General features: G+C 41.9%; 2 protein-coding genes across 6 annotated transcripts in view; both read right to left on the bottom strand.

Moving 5' to 3' along the window:
- Window positions 1-12,079, bottom strand: part of LOC135547355 (guanine nucleotide exchange factor DBS-like) — a 68,925-nt gene extending 56,846 nt beyond the window's left edge. Inside the window, exon 1 of one of the 2 annotated variants that reach the window (XM_064976316.1) lies at window positions 11,809-12,079. In XM_064976316.1, coding sequence (XP_064832388.1) covers window positions 11,809-11,887 — 79 coding nt within the window. In that variant the 5' untranslated portion in view covers window positions 11,888-12,079. The remainder of the gene's footprint in view (window positions 1-11,808) is intronic. The other variant, XM_064976314.1, reaches the window with a different exon arrangement.
- Window positions 12,080-18,557: 6,478 nt separating this feature from the next.
- Window positions 18,558-20,338, bottom strand: part of LOC135547353 (phospholipid-transporting ATPase IH-like) — a 72,156-nt gene continuing 70,375 nt past the window's right edge. For 2 of the 4 annotated variants that reach the window (XM_064976299.1, XM_064976300.1), the window contains one exon: window positions 18,558-20,272. In XM_064976299.1, the coding sequence (XP_064832371.1) occupies window positions 19,841-20,272 (432 nt within the window). In that variant the 3' untranslated portion in view covers window positions 18,558-19,840. The remainder of the gene's footprint in view (window positions 20,273-20,338) is intronic. The other 2 variants (XM_064976301.1, XM_064976302.1) reach the window with 2 other exon arrangements.

The following is a 20,338-nucleotide window of genomic DNA, read 5'->3' as shown; positions in this document are numbered from 1 at the left end:
AATCAGATATGCCAGCAATCACACATGGCTCAATAGTTCAATGAAAGCTCTGGACTGCTAGAGGATTTAAATCTAGATGAGTGTAGTGGCTAGTCATTGAGTGAGGGAGCTGGTTTATATTGGCAGACTCTCCATCTCTTGATGTAAATAGATAATGAGGAGAAATGGCAGCCGGTTAGTGTCTACCTCGTTTAGGCATATAAGCTTGGAATAGGTTAGTGTGCAGAGATGCAGTGATAGTCAACAGGCAGGCAGGTTAACAGACTGTGGCTGCTACTGCAGGCTGTGAAAAGGTGAGAGGAGTGCCTCTCTCTCCCATACTGATGAGAACATTGTAGAGAAGGATAGACAAGACACCACCACTGTTGTCTCCACCTCTCCATCACACCTCCACTCCATACACCTCTTCCCTCCCTCCCTCCCGCAGCCCTCATTTGTCATGTAGCTGAGCTTCACCCCTCATTCTCTACCTCCTCCCATCTGCTGTCTCTCTTCTACACACACAGAATGCTGGGGTAGAATGAAAATGTGAACACCCTGGCAGTCAACTAGGAATAAGTTGAGAAACACTGATCTGAAACAAGCATAGGCTCCTGGCAACCCTGCTGGTCATAAACCACAGATACAGGAGTCAAAGCTGACCTTGCTGGGTTTTCAAGCTGGCTCAAATCATGCAACCAGCAAACCAGGAAGATTGTCAGAGACACTCCCTGTTGGAGGGGAGACAGAGAGCGAGAGAGAGAGAGATACTGTGTGTTCTGCACTGTACAATTCAACTCAAGCTGCAGACAGCACTGACCTTGCTGATTGAGCTCAGATTGCTCTTTATGTGATTTCTGGTCTAAACTGCATCTCGCTGCAGATAGACTCTCAGCTCATCAGGAATATAAAGTGTTGTAATCAGCAGAGAGGGGGCAGAGATGTTGGGCAGCAATCACTTCTGTCCTCACCTCGATTTCCTAACTGGCTGATTTGACCTACTTCTAGTCAATCCACATCCACACTGACACATCTAGATCACAGAAACACTGACTGGCCATTATCTATTGGAATATGCTACTGTGTAGATCATGAGACAGAGAGGTGGCATCGTTGTGCGTGATTGTTCCGAGCGCACGTATACGCATACGTGTGCGTAGGTGGGCCAGTGGGCATGCACCGTAGGTGCGTGTGTGTGAAGCTTTGGACAGCCCTATAGAGACAGGCCGGTAGTACAGCCTGCTATAACGGAGGTAGGATTTAGTTTAGTCTACACATAGTGGGCCATAGACATGGTGGCACGGTTTCATCTGTTTTTTATATTAGGGTCACTAATCTGGTTTATTACGGTGTCCATCTGAATAATGGTTGATTTTGTGCATGACAGTGAAAAGCTTAGTAATTCTAGTTAATAGTTCTGCTCATGGGGTTTACAACATGCTTGACTGGTTTCAGATCATGTTACAACATTATAACTCAAGGGGCTTTATTGGCATGGGAAACATATGTTAACGTTGCCAAAGTGAAGTAGATGATAAACAGGTGAAGTGAAGTAGATGATAAACAAAAGTGAAATAAACAATAAAAATGTACAGTAAAGATAACTCACAAAAGTTCCAAAAGAATAAAAGACATTTCAAATGTCACATTATGTGAAAATAGTTAAAGTACAAAAGGGAAAATAAATAAGCATAAATATGGGTTGTATTTACAATGATGTTTGTTCTTCACTGGTTGCCCTTTTCTTGCGGCAACAGGTCACACATCTTGCTGCTGTGATTGCATTGTGGTATTTCACCCAGTAGATATGAGAGATTATAAAAATGTTGTTTGTCTTCAAATTCATTGTGGATCTGTGTAATCTGAGGGAAATGTCTCTGATATGGTCATACATTTGGCAGGAGGTTAGGAAGTGCAGCTCAGTTTACAGCTAATTTTGTGGGCGCATAGCCTGTATTCTCTTGAGAGCCAGGTCTGTCTGTGACTCTGATGTTTAGGCTGAGGTATGTATAGTTGTGAGTGCTCTAGGGCAATGGTGTATAGATATCATTTGTAGTCCTGGCAACTGGACCTTTTTTGGAAGACCATTATTTTTGTCTTACTGAGATTTACTGTCAGGGCCCAGGTCTGAGAATCTGTGCAGAAGATCTAGTTGCTGCTGTAGGTCTCTCTCCCCCACTCCCTCCCTCCCTCCTCTCTGTGAATGTTGGCACGATTTCTCTCTGATGGCCAGAGGGAAGTCACATTCTCCCTAACAACAGACCACAAAAAGAGAGACAAAAACAAGACATCTCATCAAAAACCAGAGAGACAGGTGAATCGTCTAGGTCAGGGGTGGACAACTCCAGTCCTCGGGGGCCTGATTGGTGTCACACTTCTTCTCCATCCCGAGCAAACACAGCTAATTAATCACATGTCATTCTCAACTGAAGATCATGATTAGGTGATTTTTGGAGTCAATCAGGCCATCGAGGATTGGAATTGCCCACCCTAGAGAAACACACAGCCAAGTATTCCTCTATGTGAGCCAGTCTTGGCCCAAAAAATAAGGTATGGAAGAACCTGGGGGCTAATAGGCGTGAATCTCTCAACTGTCCATGACTGATTCCTCAGTATCTACCATCACATCACACAATACACACGAACATACACGCACACACACACACACACACACACACACACACACACACACACACAGCATACAAAACACACACATTGCATACAAAACACACACGCACACACACAGCATACAAAACACACAGCATACAAAACACGCCACACAGCATACAAAACACGCACACACAGCATACAAAACACGCACACACAGCATACAAAACACGCACACACAGCATACAAAACACGCACACACAGCATACAAAACGCACACACAGCATACAAAACACACACACAGCATACAAAACACACACACAGCATACAAAACACACACACTGCATACAAAACACACACACACACACTGCATACAAAACACACACACACACTGCATACAAAACACACACACACACTGCATACAAAACACACACACACACACACACACTGCATACAAAACACACACATAAAAAATAAAACACACACGCTGCATACAAAACACACACACACCCACACACTGAATACAAAACACACATACTACATACAACACAGACACACGGCATACAAAACACACACACACTGCATATAAAAACACACACACACTGCATACAAAACAAACACAAACACGGCATACAAAAAACCGCACACACGGCAAACAAAAAACACACACACTGCATACAAAAGACACACACACGGCACACAAAACGCAAAGCACACACACACAAAGCATACAAAACACACAAAGCACACACAGAGCACAAATCTACGGCATACAAAATACACACACTGCGTCCAAAACACACACTGCGTACAAAACACGCACACACACACACTGCATACAAAACACGCACACACTGCATACAATACACGCGCATACTGCATAGAAAACACACACACGGCATACAAAACACACACAAAGCACACACAGCACACAGAGCACACAAAGAGCACACACACACGGCATGCAAAACACACACGGCATGCAAAACACACACGGCATGCAAAACACACACGGCATGCAAAACACACACAGCATGCAAAACACACACAGCATGCAAAACACACACGGCATGCAAAACACACACGGCATACAAAACACACGCACCATACAAAACACACACCCACAGCGCACAAAACACACACACGCAGAGCATACAAAACACACACACGCAGAGCATACAAAACACACACACACGCACGCACAATTGGGGCGGCAGGTAGCCTAGTGGTTAGAGCGTTGGACAAGTAACCGAAAGGTTGCAAGATCAAATCCCTGAGCTGACAACGTAAAAATCTGTTGTTCTCAAATCAAATCAAAGTTTATTTCTCATGTGTGCCGAATACAACAGGTGTAGGCATTACAGTGAAATGCTTACTTACAGGCTCTAACCAATAGTGTCCCTGAACAAGGCAGTTATCCAACTGTTCCTAGGCCATCATTATAAATAAGAATTTGTTCTTAACGGACTTGCCTAGTTAAATAAAAGGTCAAATAAAAAATCTAAAAATGAATACAAAGCACACAGAGCATACAAAACACACATACAGAGCATACAAAACACACACACACAGAGCATACAAGACACACACACAAACAAACAGCATACAAAGCCCTCCCCCGCCCTCCTTTCGGCAAATCCGACCACGACTCCATTTTGTTGCTCCCATCCTATAGACAGAAACTAAAACCGGAAACCCCCTGCTCAGGTCCAACCAATCTGATTCCACACTTCAAGATTGCTTCGATCACGTGGACTGGGATATGTTCCGGATAGCGTCGAACAACAACATTGATGTTTACGCTGATTTAGTGAGCGAGTTTATTAGCAAGTGCATTGGTAATGTTGTACCCACAGTGACTATTTTTAATCAGGGCAAGGTGACCGGAAATATGACCGAATACAAACAGTGTAGTTGTTCCCTCCGCAAGGCAATCAAACAAGCTAAGGGTCAGTATAGAGACAAAATAGAGTCGGAATTCAACGGCTCACGAGAGGTATGTGGCAGGGTCTTCAGTCAATCATGGACTACAAAAAGAAAACCAGCCCCGTCGCGGACCCCGATGTCTTGCTCCCTGACAAACTAAACAACTTCCTTGCTTGCTTTGAGGACAATATAGTGCCACCAACACGGCCCGCTACCAAAACCTGCGGGCTCTCTTTCACCACAGCCACCCCAATAGGTCCACAGACAACGCAATCGCAATTGCACTGCAATTCCCAAACCAGAAACCGTGGATTGATGGCAGCATTCACGTGAAACTGAAAGCGCGAACCACTGCTTTTAATCAGGGCAAGGTGACCGGAAACATGACCGAATACAAACAGTGTAACTATTCCCTCCGCAAGGCAATCAAACAAGCTAAGCGTCAGTATAGAGACAAAGTAGAGTCGCAAATCAACAGCTCAGACACAAGAGGTATGTGGCAGGGTCTACAGTCAATCAAGGATTACAAAAAGAAAACCAGCCCTGTCACAGAACAGGATGTCTTGCTCCCAGCCAGACTAAATAACTTTTTGCCCGATTTGAAGACAATACAGTGCCACTGACACGGCCCGCTACCAAACCATGCTGACTCTCCTTCACTGCAGCCGACGTGAGTAAAACATTTAAACATGTTAACCCTCGCAAGGCTGCAGGCCCAGACGGCATCCCCAGCCGCGCCCTCAGAGCATGCGCAGACCAGCTGGCTGGTGTGTTTACGGACATATTCAATCAATCCTTATCCCAGTCTGCTGTTCCCACATGCTTCAAGAGGCCACCATTGTTCCTGTTCCCAAGAAAGCTAAGGTAACTGAGCTAAACGACTACCTCCCCGTAGCACTCACTTCCGTCATCATGAAGTGCTTTGAGAGACTAGTCAAGGACCATATCACCTCCACCCTACCTGACACCCTAGACCCACTCCAATTTGCTTACCGCCCAAATAGGTCCACAGACGATGTAATCTCAACCACACTGCACACTGCCCTAACCCATCTGGACAAGAGGAATACCTACGTGAGAATGCTGTTCATCGACTACAGCTCAGCATTTGACACCATAGTACCCTCTAAACTCGTCATCAAGCTCGAGACCCTGGGTCTTGACCCCGCCCTGTGCAACTGGGTACTGGACTTCCTGACGGGCCACCCCCAGGTGGTGAGGGTAGGTAACAACATCTCCACCCCGCTGATCCTCAACACTGGGGCCCCACAAGGGTGCGTTCTGAGCCCTCTCCTGTTCTCCCTGTTTACCCATGACTGCGTGGCCACGCACGCCTCCAACTCAATCATCAAGTTTGCGGACGACACTACAGTGGTAGGCTTGATTACCAACAACGACGAGACGGCCTACAGGGAGGAGGTGAGGGCCCTCGGAGTGTGGTGTCAGGAAAATAACCTCACACTCAACGTCAACAAAACTAAGGAGATGATTGTGGACTTCAGGAAACAGCAGAGGGAGCACCCCCCTATCCACATCGATGGGCCAGTAGTGGAGAGGGTAGTAAGTTTTAAGTTCCTCGGCGTACTCATCACAGACAAACTGAATTGGTCCACCCACACAGACAGCATCGTGAAGAAGGCGCAGCAGCGCCTCTTCAACCTCAGGAGGCTGAAGAAATTTGGCTTGTCACCAAATACACTCACAAACCTTTACAGATGCACAATCGAGAGCATCCTGTCGGGCTGTATCACCGCCTGGTACGGCAACTGCTCCACCCACAACCGTAAGGCTCTCCAGAGGGTCGTGAGGTCTGCACAACGCATCACTGGGGGCAAACCAACAGCCCTCCAGGATACCTACACTGTCACAGGAAGGCCAAAAAGATCATCAAGGACAACATACACCCAAGCCACTGCCTGTTCACCCGGCTATCATCCATGAGGCGAGGTCAGTATAGGTGCATCAAAGCTGGGGCCGAGAGACTGAAACACAGCTTCTATCTCAAGGCCATCAGACTGTTACACAGCCATCAATAACATTGAGTGGCTGCTGCCTACATACTGGCTCAAATCTCTAGCCACTTTAATAATTAAAAATTGGATGTAATACATTTATCACTAGTCACTTGGGGCTAGGGGGCACAAGGAGTTCCCTAAAGGGAACACCCCCTCCCATTCAGCTGAAAAAAATATTCTTTAGAAAACACAACATATATTTATGTTAGATGACCACCAAATTCAAAAACACACAGCGATTTTTCACAGTCACAAAAGCATAAATATAGATAAAATGAATCACTAACCTTTGATTATCTCCATCAGATGACACTCATAGGACATGTATGTATTGTGCGTTTTGTTCAATAATGTGCATATATATATATATATATATATATATGTATATATATATATATATATATATATATATGTATATATATATATATATAATATATATATATTTTAAAAAATCTCATTGGTGCGTTACGTGCAGTAATGTTTTGATTCCAAAACAGTCGGTGATTTTGCAGAAATACTCACAATAAATATTGCTAAAAGATGCAAGTGTTATTCACAGAATTAAAGATAAACGTATCCTCTATGCAACCGCTGTGTCAGATTTCAAAAAAACTTTACGGAAAAATAATAATCTGAGAATGGTGCTCAGAACCCAAAGAAATAGCCGCCATTTTGGCGTCAACAGAAGCTACAAAAAACACTATAAATATTCACTTACCTTTGAATATCTTCATCAGAAGGCAGTGCAAGGAGTCCTATGTTCCATAATGTCCATTACTAGTGTCCAATTAGCTGCATTTGCTACCACTTTCAGCTCATGTGCCCAAAAACTGGCGCTGGTCCAGGCGAACTCGGACGAAAATTTCAAAAATATATATTCCAGGTCAAATAAACTGGTCAAACTAAGTAGAGAATCAATCTTCAGGATGTTATTTTCATATATATCCAATAACGTTCCAACCGGAGCATACGTTTTCATCTGCAGCCAAATGGAACGACGGTGACATCTCAGTGCTAGAGGCATCACTACAGACACCTTGGTCCGAATCCAGGCTGTATCAAATTTGGACTCATCAGACCACATTTTCCAACCACCGTGCCATTGCGAGACACAGAGTAGGTGAATGGATGATCTCTGCATGTGTGGTTCCCACTGTGAAGCATGCAGGGTGAGGTGTGATGGTGCTTTTCTGCTGACAATGCTGTGATTTATTTAGAATTCAAGGCACACTTAACCAGCATGGCTGTCACAGCATTCTGCAGCGATACACATATATTTGTTTTTCAGTAGGACAATGACCCAACACACCTCCAGGCTGTGTAAGGGCTATTTGACCAAGAAGGAGAGTGATGGAGTACTGCATCAGATGACCTGGCCTCCACAATCACTCGACCTCAACCCAGATGAGATGTTTTGGTATGAGTTGGAAGGAAATGCAGCCAACAAGTGCTCAGCACTTCATCAAGGCAAAGGGTGGCTACTTTGAAGAATCTTAAATATAAAATATATTTTGGAATTATTATTTTTTTTACACTTTTTTGGTTACTACATGATTCCATATGTGTTATTTCATAGTTTTGATATCTTCACTATTATTCTACAATGTAGAAAGTACTAAAAATAAAGAAAAAACCTTGAATGAGTAGGTGTGTCCAAACGTTTGACTGGTACTGTATATTCAGTCCATAAATAAATTAAGTACTATTTAAGATGACATTTATTGAAACCGTAATATCAACTAGTCATATTATATCGTGGAACACAATCTTGAACAAGGCAGTACCCTCAGCAGTGGAGCTTTCTTGTAAAAGCTATGGCTGTGCAATGTCATAGCTTAGTTTTGTTAATTTAGCAGAAAGACACACATTTCCCGAGCCCACAGTCAACACAACTATTTTATAGTAAAAACAACATGTAATATAACACGACAGAATATTTTTCCAAAAGAAAAAAGTTGCCAGTGAGAAGTGATGCATGCACATCTCATACCTGGAACAGTTATTTACAGAGTGATCATTTTAAATGAGGCTCATTTTGGCGAGTTGAAAGACAATTCTTTCAGGGTTACAAACCAAAATGTGTTGTTTTTGATATACTGACGTTTGATTTAGTTTATGCTGCCTGTTCTTTGGATTTTTCCAAATGCATGAACAATTCCACATTGAACACTGCAAGCAACATTCCACCAAATAGTTGTAGCCTACAGGCCTATGTGATTTTGTTTATAGGTGGAGCTTTGACATCCGTTCGAGTACTAGAGTAGTACTAGATTACTCATGCCCATGCTACTACACACAAACTACAGCCCCTCTGAATAATATCTCAAAAGCTTGTATGATTCTAACGAGCAGACAGCCAAAACATTGGCACTGGCGTTGCCTTGGTAACTGTTATTTCTATATTGACAGTTACAGACTGATATACCACTTCTCTAAGTCTGCCTGACCAAAATCCATATGGCCAATATCAACACTAGAGAGCAGTCCCCCTGGGCCTAAAGCTGATATTGAGCCTGTGTGTGTGTGTGTGTGTGTGTGTGTGTGTGTGTGTGTGTGTGTGTGTGTGTGTGTGTGTGTGTGTGTGTGTGTGTGTTAGAGGACGCCTTTGTTTGCGTGCGTGTGCGGGATCAAGCCATAGATGTGTAACTCAATAGAAGGCCAGTCCAGCAGGAGTCACATTAATAGGATGAGATGGATTGAGAGGATTATTGGCCATCTAATAAGTATCTCCTGTGGTTAGGGAGGATCATATCTAATAAGTACATCCTGTGGCTAGGGAGGATCATATCTAATAAGTATCTCCTGTGGCTAGGGAGGATCATATCTAATAAGTATATCCTGTGGTTAGGGAGGATCATATCTAATAAGTATCTCCTGTGGCTAGGGAGGATCATATCTAATAAGTATCTCCTGTGGTTAGGGAGCATCATATCTAATAAGTATATCCTGTGGTTAGGGAGCATCATATCTAATAAGTATATCCCGTGGCTAGGGAGCATCATATCTAATAAGTATATCCCGTGGCTAGGGAGCATCATATCTAATAAGTATATCCTGTGGTTAGGGAGGATCATATCTAATAAGTATCTCCTGTGGCTAGGGAGCATCATATCTAATAAGTATATCCTGTGGCTAGGGAGCATCATATCTAATAAGTATATCCTGTGGTTAGGGAGCATCATATCTAATAAGTATATCCTGTGGCTAGGGAGCATCATATCTAATAAGTATATCCTGTGGTTAGGGAGCATCATATCTAATAAGTATATCCTGTGGCTAGGGAGCATCATATCTAATAAGTACATCCTGTGGCTAGGGAGGATCATATCTAATAAGTATCTCCTGTGGTTAGGGAGCATCATATCTAATAAGTATATCCTGTGGTTAGGGAGCATCATATCTAATAAGTATATCCTGTGGCTAGGGAGCATCATATCTAATAAGTATATCCTGTGGCTAGGGAGCATCATATCTAATAACTATATCCCGTGGCTAGGGAGCATCATATCTAATAAGTATATCCCGTGGCTAGGGAGCATCATATCTAATAAGTATATCCTGTGGCTAGGGAGGATCATATCTAATAAGTATATCCCGTGGCTAGGGAGCATCATATCTAATAAGTATATCCCGTGGCTAGGGAGCATCATATCTAATAAGTATATCCCGTGGCTAGGGAGCATCATATCTAATAAGTATATCCCGTGGCTAGGGAGGATCATATCTAATAAGTATATCCCGTGGCTAGGGAGCATCATATCTAATAAGTATATCCCGTGGCTAGGGAGGATCATATCTAATAAGTATATCCTGTGGTTAGGGAGCATCATATCTAATAAGTATCTCCTGTGGCTAGGGAGGATCATATCTAATAAGTATATCCCGTGGCTAGGGAGCATCATATCTAATAAGTATATCCCGTGGCTAGGGAGCATCATATCTAATAAGTATATCCTGTGGCTAGGGAGCATCATATCTAATAAGTATATCCTGTGGTTAGGGAGCATCATATCTAATAAGTATATCCCGTGGCTAGGGAGGATCATATCTAATAAGTATATCCCGTGGCTAGGGAGGATCATATCTAATAAGTATATCCCGTGGCTAGGGAGCATCATATCTAATAAGTATATCCCGTGGCTAGGGAGGATCATATCTAATAAGTATATCCCGTGGCTAGGGAGCATCATATCTAATAGACAATACCTGATATTATGTATATGTAAGTACATGTTGTACATAATACACATAAAATGCACAACTGATATAGCCCACCACCTTTTAAAAACTCACAAAACTCCATGACAACCAGGCTTAGAACGCTCACAGCAACAGTTCATGTTTGCAATCTGTGTGTAAACCTGCACCAAAAGACAGTAGAAATGTATGATGGATATACATTATGACCAAAACCATTTTTCACATACATGACATATAGTAAAAACATGGCTACGGTAGGAAGGAATGTCAGTGACAGAGGAGATGTTATGTGTAACTCGAAGTCAGGAGAGATGATGAGAGATATAGACGTGAAGTAACATGTTCTGGGCCACCTGGTCTCCTGTTACAGACCTACACATTTACTGTTGTTAACTTCAGGATAGTGGTGAAAGAAACAGAATACAATCTTCTGTTTACACCCATGTTTGAGTCCTATATGACATGGTTATTGTAATACAGTAGTAACCATGTAATACAACAGGCATGGTGGTTATGTTAGAGAAAATTCTCTGTGTGTCTATCTTCTCTATCATTTGATCTAAACTGATCAACCAAAGTATTCTAGAGATGCACGGATACTGACACTCTAAAACAAATACATGTAAAGACATGACGTCACCCCATGACAACAGGCAGGAAAAACCAAGCCAATTCCAGAGTCGTTACATCCCCCTGCAGAGGTGCCGATGAGTTAGGTCGATATCACACTGCATACACAAAAACACGTTACCTTTCAGCTCCAAAACACAGCTTCACAGAACATAGCTAAGTGTCCTCCCATACCAGTGATGGGTCGGTCATTGACAAGGATAACATACAAACCAATTAGTGTACAACTACGCCACATATAGCAATGTTTTAATAGTCATACTGTTGGGTAAGGCGACACTATCTTCTCAGACGTGTTTAAAATGAGCATGTTCTTGTTACCTAGGTTCTGGCTGGTCATGCTCTTGTTACCTACGTTTTGGCTTTACATTTCAGCAAAAATCTTTCTTAACAACAGTACCTCCTGTATGTTACTCAGATTTCTATTGTTAGCGATGCTGTTGATACACACCTATGTTTTGGGTGACCAGTCGGAGACTCTCCAGCATCGCTCCTAGAGCCATCTCCTCCGTCTTCATCCACAGGATCATCCTCAGGAGGGGGAACGGGAGTCCTGTTAACCAGAAAAGGGACGCCGTGGCTGGAGAGAGATTGAGCCTGCTTGCCTGTCTCCCTGGTGCTTCAGACAGCCGATGCTGTGGTGGAGGGAGAGAGGGACTGGCGTAGCTGCTTATCCCAGGGGAGAAGAGGCAAGAGGGGGAGACTGCACAGTCACTAGACCAGGGTAAGGATGCTGCTGGGGGGGGGGGGCTTGCCTGGCTGGCTCGCACTACAGATGGTGTGGAGGATGTGAGTGGAGAGAGGGGTGCTGCAGGAAGGAGAGAAGAGAGTAATGTTTTAGAGAAGAGATAGGATGCTGGCTGCAGAGGGGATGGGGAGGATGCTGAAGCTGCGATGGAAGCAGATGTCCCCAGCTGCAGTGACAGAGAGATGCAGAGTGGAGGATGTCGGCACTGGAGTGGAGGAAAAGAGGGGGCTGGCTCACAGATGCACTGCATGCACCCTCAACATGCACCCTCAACATGCACACACACAATGCAGACCTAGAGAGGAGGGGAGAGGAGGGGGATTGCCGCCAAGTCAGATTTTTGCAGACTCATACACATCACACACACAACAGATAGGACTGAGGCTTGGCTGCAGTCACAACAAGGAGAGAGGTCAGTTTGATTTAAAGTCTCCCTGCAGCTCTGAGAAAGGACATGACTGCAATAGATGGAGAGAGTGGGGGGAGGGGTAGAGAAAATGTAAGAGAAGAACATTAAGGTTTACCTCATACTCATTAACAGCATGATGGTTATCACTTGCTGTTATCATTCATTATTTGTGGTTGTTTTCTATGTGGGCTCTGAGATTAGCTGTCCTCCATCACAACCATGTGGCCATCCTGTGCCATTACAACACATTACTGTGGTGCACTGGGCCAGAACACTGGGCCAGAACACTGGGCCCGCTCAACCTAGCCAGGTCATATATATCCTCCAATACGAATGCAGCTACTGTGACATACAGGATGACAGGATGGAGTCTTGACAAACCGGTGTGTTAAACAATGTATTTATTACAAGCAGAAATACAGTACAGAGCTTTGTCCTCATTCGCTACAGATAGGCTGGCAAAATATCAACAAAATTAATTTTCAATCTTTGTATAAAAACAAGCTCGAAAACTGCTCACGGATACAAACAATGTAGGTTTGTATGTTACGCAGAATACTGTTTGCCTTTGAGGGCACAGTACAGTAGTCCAGGAGCAGTATGGTGAGTGCACCTAAAGTTGTGCTGATAATAACGTTTATAAAAGCAGTGGACATTCTGGTCAGCAACAGTCACAAGGCTGGTGTGGTTAACCAATATGAGAGAGAGAGAGAGCGAGAGAGCGAGAGAGCGAGAGAGCGAGAGAGACAGAGACAGAAGTCCCAAATCTTCATTGACTAATCAAGTTGGTCATACTTTTTCTCTCACTATGATATTTAAAACAAAAAAGTTCAATAGAAAGAGTTTCGGAGATGAGTGACTTGTAGAAATATAATCTCTGTGGGTGACTAGCCGATTTCTAAAACTCAGTGCACTTACAGTAGTAAACCTTGTTTTGAGGGATCTGAGGTGTACAAAGTGCTGTAGTCTTCCATGTGTTTATTCTGTGGGTCTACTTTTTAATATTGTCTGTTCCAAAAACAAAAGCAATATCTAAATAAATAGAGTTAAAATAGAATCTTCTCCCCTGGATACAAAAGTATCAATAGAATATATTTTGATTGATATATATTTTCAATAACATGGATAATTGTAATACTACTACTACTACTACTAATAATAAGTGACAACGTGATGATTTGACCTCTCATCCAATGAGTAACAAACAGTGAACACTCTCCCCATAACCACCTGCCTTCGTGTTCCAGCTGCATTGTATTTTGGCTAGCCTCTAGTAATGATAAGAACATCAGACAATGCATGACTTCCATAAAAACATGACCAGATACTCTTTACAGTGGCTATATGACATGCACGATAACACCTTTGCAATCCATGTCAGTAAGCCCAACCGAAGGCTTCCAGTCATAACACAAACAAACAGCCTGAACTCAGACCTTTAACAAAATCCCCAAAAGGAGAGAGTTGTGACAGAAGATATACAGGCCTATAGATATTTGTTGTGTGTGTGTGTATCAGCACTCAGCAGACATATAAACATACAAAGATGCTGACGATCCAATGAATTTCAGTCGCTCACTTACACCACAGACGAGCTTTGGACAAAGGCAGACGTTTCACCTCGTACTTTTACATGTTAGAAATTTGGAAAATATATTCATTAAATCACAATCTTACAATCTACTATATAGAGGATGTGGCAAACTATCTGTCATTTACATCATTTATATGACATTCTAGAAAGATGGATTTGTTTGTGACATCGCTGTTCGATTCAAGTCTCCAAACCATACCCCATTTATACATAGATACCTCTATTAGTTGAATTTACATCCATACATGATAAACAACCTACATTCATAATATACCATATAAAATACATAATTTGATAATCAAACATGTATAAATAGTCATAACACAATGCGATAAAGACATATCATACTAGGAATACAGACAAGAACCTTTGCATAACAGAGAATACATCATCTTTAGACAACAAACATAACGCAAGCAACACTGACCAGTCATTGAAACATCCATGAAATAACCCCATCAGCCTGTGTGCAGGGCATAGCTACCATAGCTTTCTGTCTGACCCAAACAGAGTGCTGTTACAGTGTATGGCCACATGGTGGCCTGAGTGAGTAGAAAGAGTTTATAGAGTACTACAGTATGATTCATAATACCCATAAAACCTGGCGGTCAAACAAGGAAATGGTTCCAATCATTTTTCCCATAGTGGATTTTAGAAACACTTCAAATAAGCGCTGTGTTTGGCGTAGGCTTACCCTGGCGGGATGTTTTGATAACTGTGTAAATCTCTCTCAGACTTATCAATATATTGGCCTGTAAATTAACCTCCAAAAATGAAACACGAGTTAGCCACATTAGCAGCCATCATAAAGAACTACCAATGTCATGATGATCTGGACAAGACTACTGAATCAAAGTAAAAAATTAACTACCTCATGTTAACTAAATTGGTAATAAATAAATTGGCAACATTTCTTTAAATTGGCAACATTTCTTTAAATTGACAATTCTGTGAACGGTCTTGTGCAAGTTTTAAGTTTTAAACCTGTTAGCAAAGGTGTCCGCTAGAGATGACGTGCAAGAGCTTGTCGGGATTTATAGTCTTACATGCCTATTTTGATGCTAATTAGCATTTTCGAATCAAATATATAGCCAAATATATTGATACAAGTCACCTTGACTGTCAGAGAGATTTACATGGTTATCAAAACATCACGCCAGGGTAAGACTACATGTTCCCCTATGGGAGAAATGAATGGTGGAAAAACGATTGGAACCATTTCCCTATTTGACCGCTAGGTTTTATGGGTATTATGGCACCACTATGCGGGGGGGGGGTGAGAGAGATAAACGATGAAGAGAAAGAAAAGAACACTGACAATAAGAGTGAGGGCACATGGAGAAAAGGAAGATGCTCCATCACACACACAGGTCAGGCCAGTTCCCACACTCACCAGCCACTGAACAAGTTGCACAGCTCCAGTTGGCGGTACATCTATACCAGTGGAGATGAGAGACTGCGGATTAAGGCAGGGTGGCTTGTATTCTACATCCCTCTTCTGATCCTTTTCTATCCCCTCTTGCCCAATCCCAAATGGACCACTAACCTCCCATCCCCTAGGCCCTTGTGTACATCTATGCTAGTAGCTCCATCTTGTCCCTTGAAAGGCTTGGTGGAATTTTCACCATACTACATACACCTATTCAATGCTTTCAAATGTGCACAGGTGGACTGCGGACTAGGGGATATTATGGAAGATTAGGAATGGGTTATAAATATACTGATAGATGTGGAAGGTTTTATAGAACCATGACCGGTTCACCACACGTGCGACATTGTCCCGGACCTGCTGTTTTGGACCCTCTCTCTGTTATAATCTCCACCCGGCACAGCCAGAAGAGGACTGGCCAACCCTTAGAGCCTGGTTCCTCTCTAGGCTTCTTCTTAGGGAGTTGTTCCTGGCCTAGGGAGTTGTTCCTGGTTTCTGTTAGGAAAATGTGGTGCCGGAAACATTAGCTTCTTTAAAAAAATTGCTGTGGATTATTTCAGATCACAAACTCATAGGCCTAGACTACGCCTATTTGGGAAGCCGGCAATTTGGGCAGCACGCTTGAAAATAGGACTAGCTGATTATCGAGTTGCAGCTGTCAGTCAAAAGCATATAAAATGTGAGAAGATCGTGTCTTGAGTATAATTTAAAATGTTGAGACAAGGGGCGAAGATATAGGTGAGTCTCTCTCCAGAATCGCTCAGCTGTCTCCCGCCAATTCTTGAGCATTCATTGTTTCACTGTGTGAATTGTTCAATTCCCCATTACATATGTCACCAGTAGTAAAAGTACAGATAATCCTCATAATTGGTTTACATTAATTTCTGTTAATGATTGTATTACTTACAGTCATTTACCGTTCTCATTCTCAGAGTGGAAACATTGTTTGCAGAGTTCACAACCTGCTATACTTGTGAGAAACAAGTTTTTGTTTATTTTATAACCATCATTTATGAGATTTGTCAATATTTGCATTGTTGTTTATTTGGAGTGCTCCATCTGCGCAATGAGCATGTGTCTGGTTTCTCTGTCCTGATAATGTTGAGGGAGCACGTGCCTAATCATGTGTCTGGTTTCTCTGTCTTGATAATGTTGAGGGAGCACGCTCCTGAGCATGTGTCTGGTTTCTCTGTCCTGATAATGTTGAGGGAGCACGCGCCTGAGCATGTGTCTGGTTTCTCTGTCCTGATAATGTTGAGGGAGCGCGCGCCTGAGCATGTGTCTGGTTTCTCTGTCCTGATAATGTTGAGGGAGTCTGGTTTCTGGTTTTTCTGTGCATAGAAGTACCAGGCCTGCTGTGCAGGAAATGTAGGAAAGTGTTTTTTTAAACATCCATTGAAAATTATAATATATTAAAACTATAGTTCCTCATAGTAAACTTTTTGAAAAGTCTTTCCAACAATCTCCTCCAATAGTCACGAATCCTCGTGTGAAAGAGCAATGGAAGTTATAGGCCTACTGCTGCATTGACCTATAGGCTATGAGTTCCATGTGCTCAATAATTTAGCCGCCAATGGATCACGGCGTATCAATGTGTCCATTTGACAGAGGCTGGTGGTCTCCCATTAGCTGACTTTGATCATTTTAATTCACATTTTTATGATTAATCATGTGAAAATGATTTTGAAAAACAACAAGGTTTTAAATTAAACTGTTCCATGAAAATACTTACATAAAAATAATAACTGGTACGCAGAACTGTAGAATAAATTGTAAGCTTCCCCAAACTTAATTTCCTCCATGTTTCCATGTTTGGATTTTGCCTACAGGCTACTTTGAAGCAAGTTAAGACATGCCTCTGAATATGAAATAAAATATTCAGGTTTCAAACAATGAAGTATGTTTTCAAAATGCATACTGCCTCCAGCTCACATTGTAAAGTGGTGGGTGATGCGCTGATAGCCTGTTGCCTGCACTTGAATGGTGAATGGGAGTCGCGCTTCAATTATCAGTTGAGAAATAAAAATAGCAGCTCTTTCTTTTTTTTCTCCCAACATATGATTTAATTTAGAATTGTTGCGCAATGAATGTGTTTATTAAAGCACATGTTTTACTGCAGCAGCAACCAGCTGAGGAGCTGCAGGACAAATCCCCCTCAAAATAGGCTCTGTATGCTGTGTACATGTGATAGTTGTGTTGGATCAATTAGATACATGATGACTAACAAAAATACACAGGTCAATTTAATTCCACTATATTATACAAATTAACCTATAGACCAATAAGCATGATGGTCAAATGTATTTCCATCAACTGGTATTAACGTCAATGGATAAAAAGCATTATTTTGCAATGGGATTTTTAAAAATTCTGTTCATTTTGGCATGGAACAGCTTTATTAACTTATGGGCTTTTTTTTTTTTTTTTTAAATTGGTCAAAAGCCTGGCAATTGCCGGCTAATGGGAACCGTGACACACACACGAACAGAATAACAGAGATCTTTCTCCCCAGAACATTTTGCAAAGTAACACCAGTTATTTCAACAAAAGGAGCAAAATGGAGAAACAGTAAAGAAAGTTAAAAAGAAGAGAAACACAGTAAATAAAATAGAAACAGAAAAGGTCAATTTGATATTGTTACACAGTACGATTTCACTGTGTAGAAGAGACGGACATTCAAATACAGAATTTCTCCTTTTGTTCAGTGAGAGTTTACCTTTTGGATTCAAGTATTTTCACATGAAGAGTAGAGAAGTATAAAGTAGAGCAGTGGGGTAGAATAGATTATCATAGTAAAGTAGAGTAGACTAGAGTAGATTAGTAGAGTAGATTAATAGAGTAGTTGAGTAGAATAGAGTATAGTAGTAGAATAGAGTAGATTAGTAGAGCAGAATAGAGTAGATTAGTAGAGTAGAATAGAGTATAGTAGTAGAATAGAGTAGAGTAGAATACAGTAGATTAGTAGAGTAGAATACAGTATAGTAGTAGAATAGAGTAGATTAGTAGAGTAGTAGAGTAGAAGAATAGAGTAGATTAGTATAGTATTAGAGTAGAATAGAGTATAGTAGTAGAGTAGAAGAATAGAGTAGATTAGTATAGTAGTAGAGTATAATAGAGTATACTATTAGAGTAGAAGAATAGAGTATAGTAGTAGAGTAGAAGAATAAAGTAGATTAGTATAGTAGTAGAGTAGAATAGAGTATAGTAGTAGAGTAGAAGAATAGAGTAAATTAGTATAGAGTATACTATTAGAGTAGAAGAATGGAGTATAGCAGTAGAGTAGAAGAATAGAGTATAGAGTAGTAGAATACAGTATAGAGTAGTAGAGTAGAAGAATAGAGTATAGCAGTAGAGTAGAAGAATAGAGTATAGAGTAGTAGAATAGAGTATAGAGTAGTAGAGTAGAAGAATAGAGTATAGCAGTAGAGTAGACAAATAGAGTATAGAGTAGTAGAATAGAATATGGTAGCAGAGTAGAAGAATAGAGTATAGTAGTATAGTAGAGGATTAGAGTAGTAGAAGTATAGAGTATAGTAGAGTAGAATAGAGTATAGAGTAGTAGAATAGTGTAGTAGAGTAAAGTAGAGTAGAATAAAGTAGCAGAAGAGTAGAGTAATAGAGTAGTGTAGTAGAGTAGAATAGAGTAGTAGAATAGAATAGCAGAGTAGCAGAGTAGTGATGTGGACTGGGATCAGGACCAGACTGAAATAGAACTATGACAGGACCAATTGGAGGCAACTTGGAGGTCAAAGGCGTCCGCATGCTTCCCAGCCGAAACAGTTGGTAAGAGTTTGTGCATATATTATGATGACATTTTCTGACATTTTTATCCTTTTGGACTTCGGGAAGAGTTTTTGCAGCTGTTCAGGGACACAAGCCGAAGTCGGTAGCCGAAGTCGGTAATTGGTCACCAGTAGGGATTCTTCAATAAAGTCTTTGTTGTCATTCAACGTGACAACTAATTTTCATGCACATTTTTTCATTGATAAATACTGCACCAAACATCTTAGTTAGATGTAAATTGCGCAACTAAGATCTCATCGGCAAAAGCGTCAAAATTTCACGAGTTCTTAGATTAATTCTGACTATTTTGAGGAATTGTATGCTGGCTACGGCATCTCAAAATGGACATACATTTTGTATTGATTTTTCAAGTGAAAGTCTTAAGTATGCAAGTGCACCCGTTACATTCTCGGCAAGGCGCCAGCCGAACTGAAGTATGTGGAAGCCTCAAATTGTATCCGCTTCCGAATGGCTGACAACGCACATGGTAAATGTTTCATGTTCGAGGAGTATGTGAGAATTAGTGAGCGATTGTGTATGCATTGTTTATGAGTGGAACACAAATCCATATTATTTGTAGGTTTAGGTCACATTTTGGTCTCTGTGTGTGTGCACATTGTTGTGTATGCTCACACATCAGCCTGTGTTTGTGTGTGTGTCTGTCTGTGTCACACAGAGGTCTCTGGCCCTGGTGGGTAGTAGGCAAAGCCAGCCCGAGTTTACGGAGCACGTAGAGGCTGAGGGTGCGGAGGTCTGCCCCACCCCCATCAGCCCAGTGGAACAATACCAGTTTGTGGGGGAAGAACTCAGACCTGTGGAGTGTTCGGGGCCCTGGAACCCCAAAGTGAAGGTGGGAGGTGTCAGTGCTCTTCCGTTTGGAGGAGGGGCCAGAAGGGCGAGAGGACACGGGGGTCAACTCTGCTACACTGCTCTGCAACAGCTTGTCAATGTCCTGGAGAGAGGGAAGGAGGGGATAGAGAGAGGAAGTGGTAAGACCTACTGAAAATACCCTGGTCTG

The sequence above is a fragment of the Oncorhynchus masou genome, chromosome 10 (assembly GCF_036934945.1).
Source record: "Oncorhynchus masou masou isolate Uvic2021 chromosome 10, UVic_Omas_1.1, whole genome shotgun sequence".
Taxonomy (NCBI): domain Eukaryota; kingdom Metazoa; phylum Chordata; class Actinopteri; order Salmoniformes; family Salmonidae; genus Oncorhynchus; species Oncorhynchus masou.
This window is presented reverse-complemented; position numbering and strand designations above follow the sequence as displayed.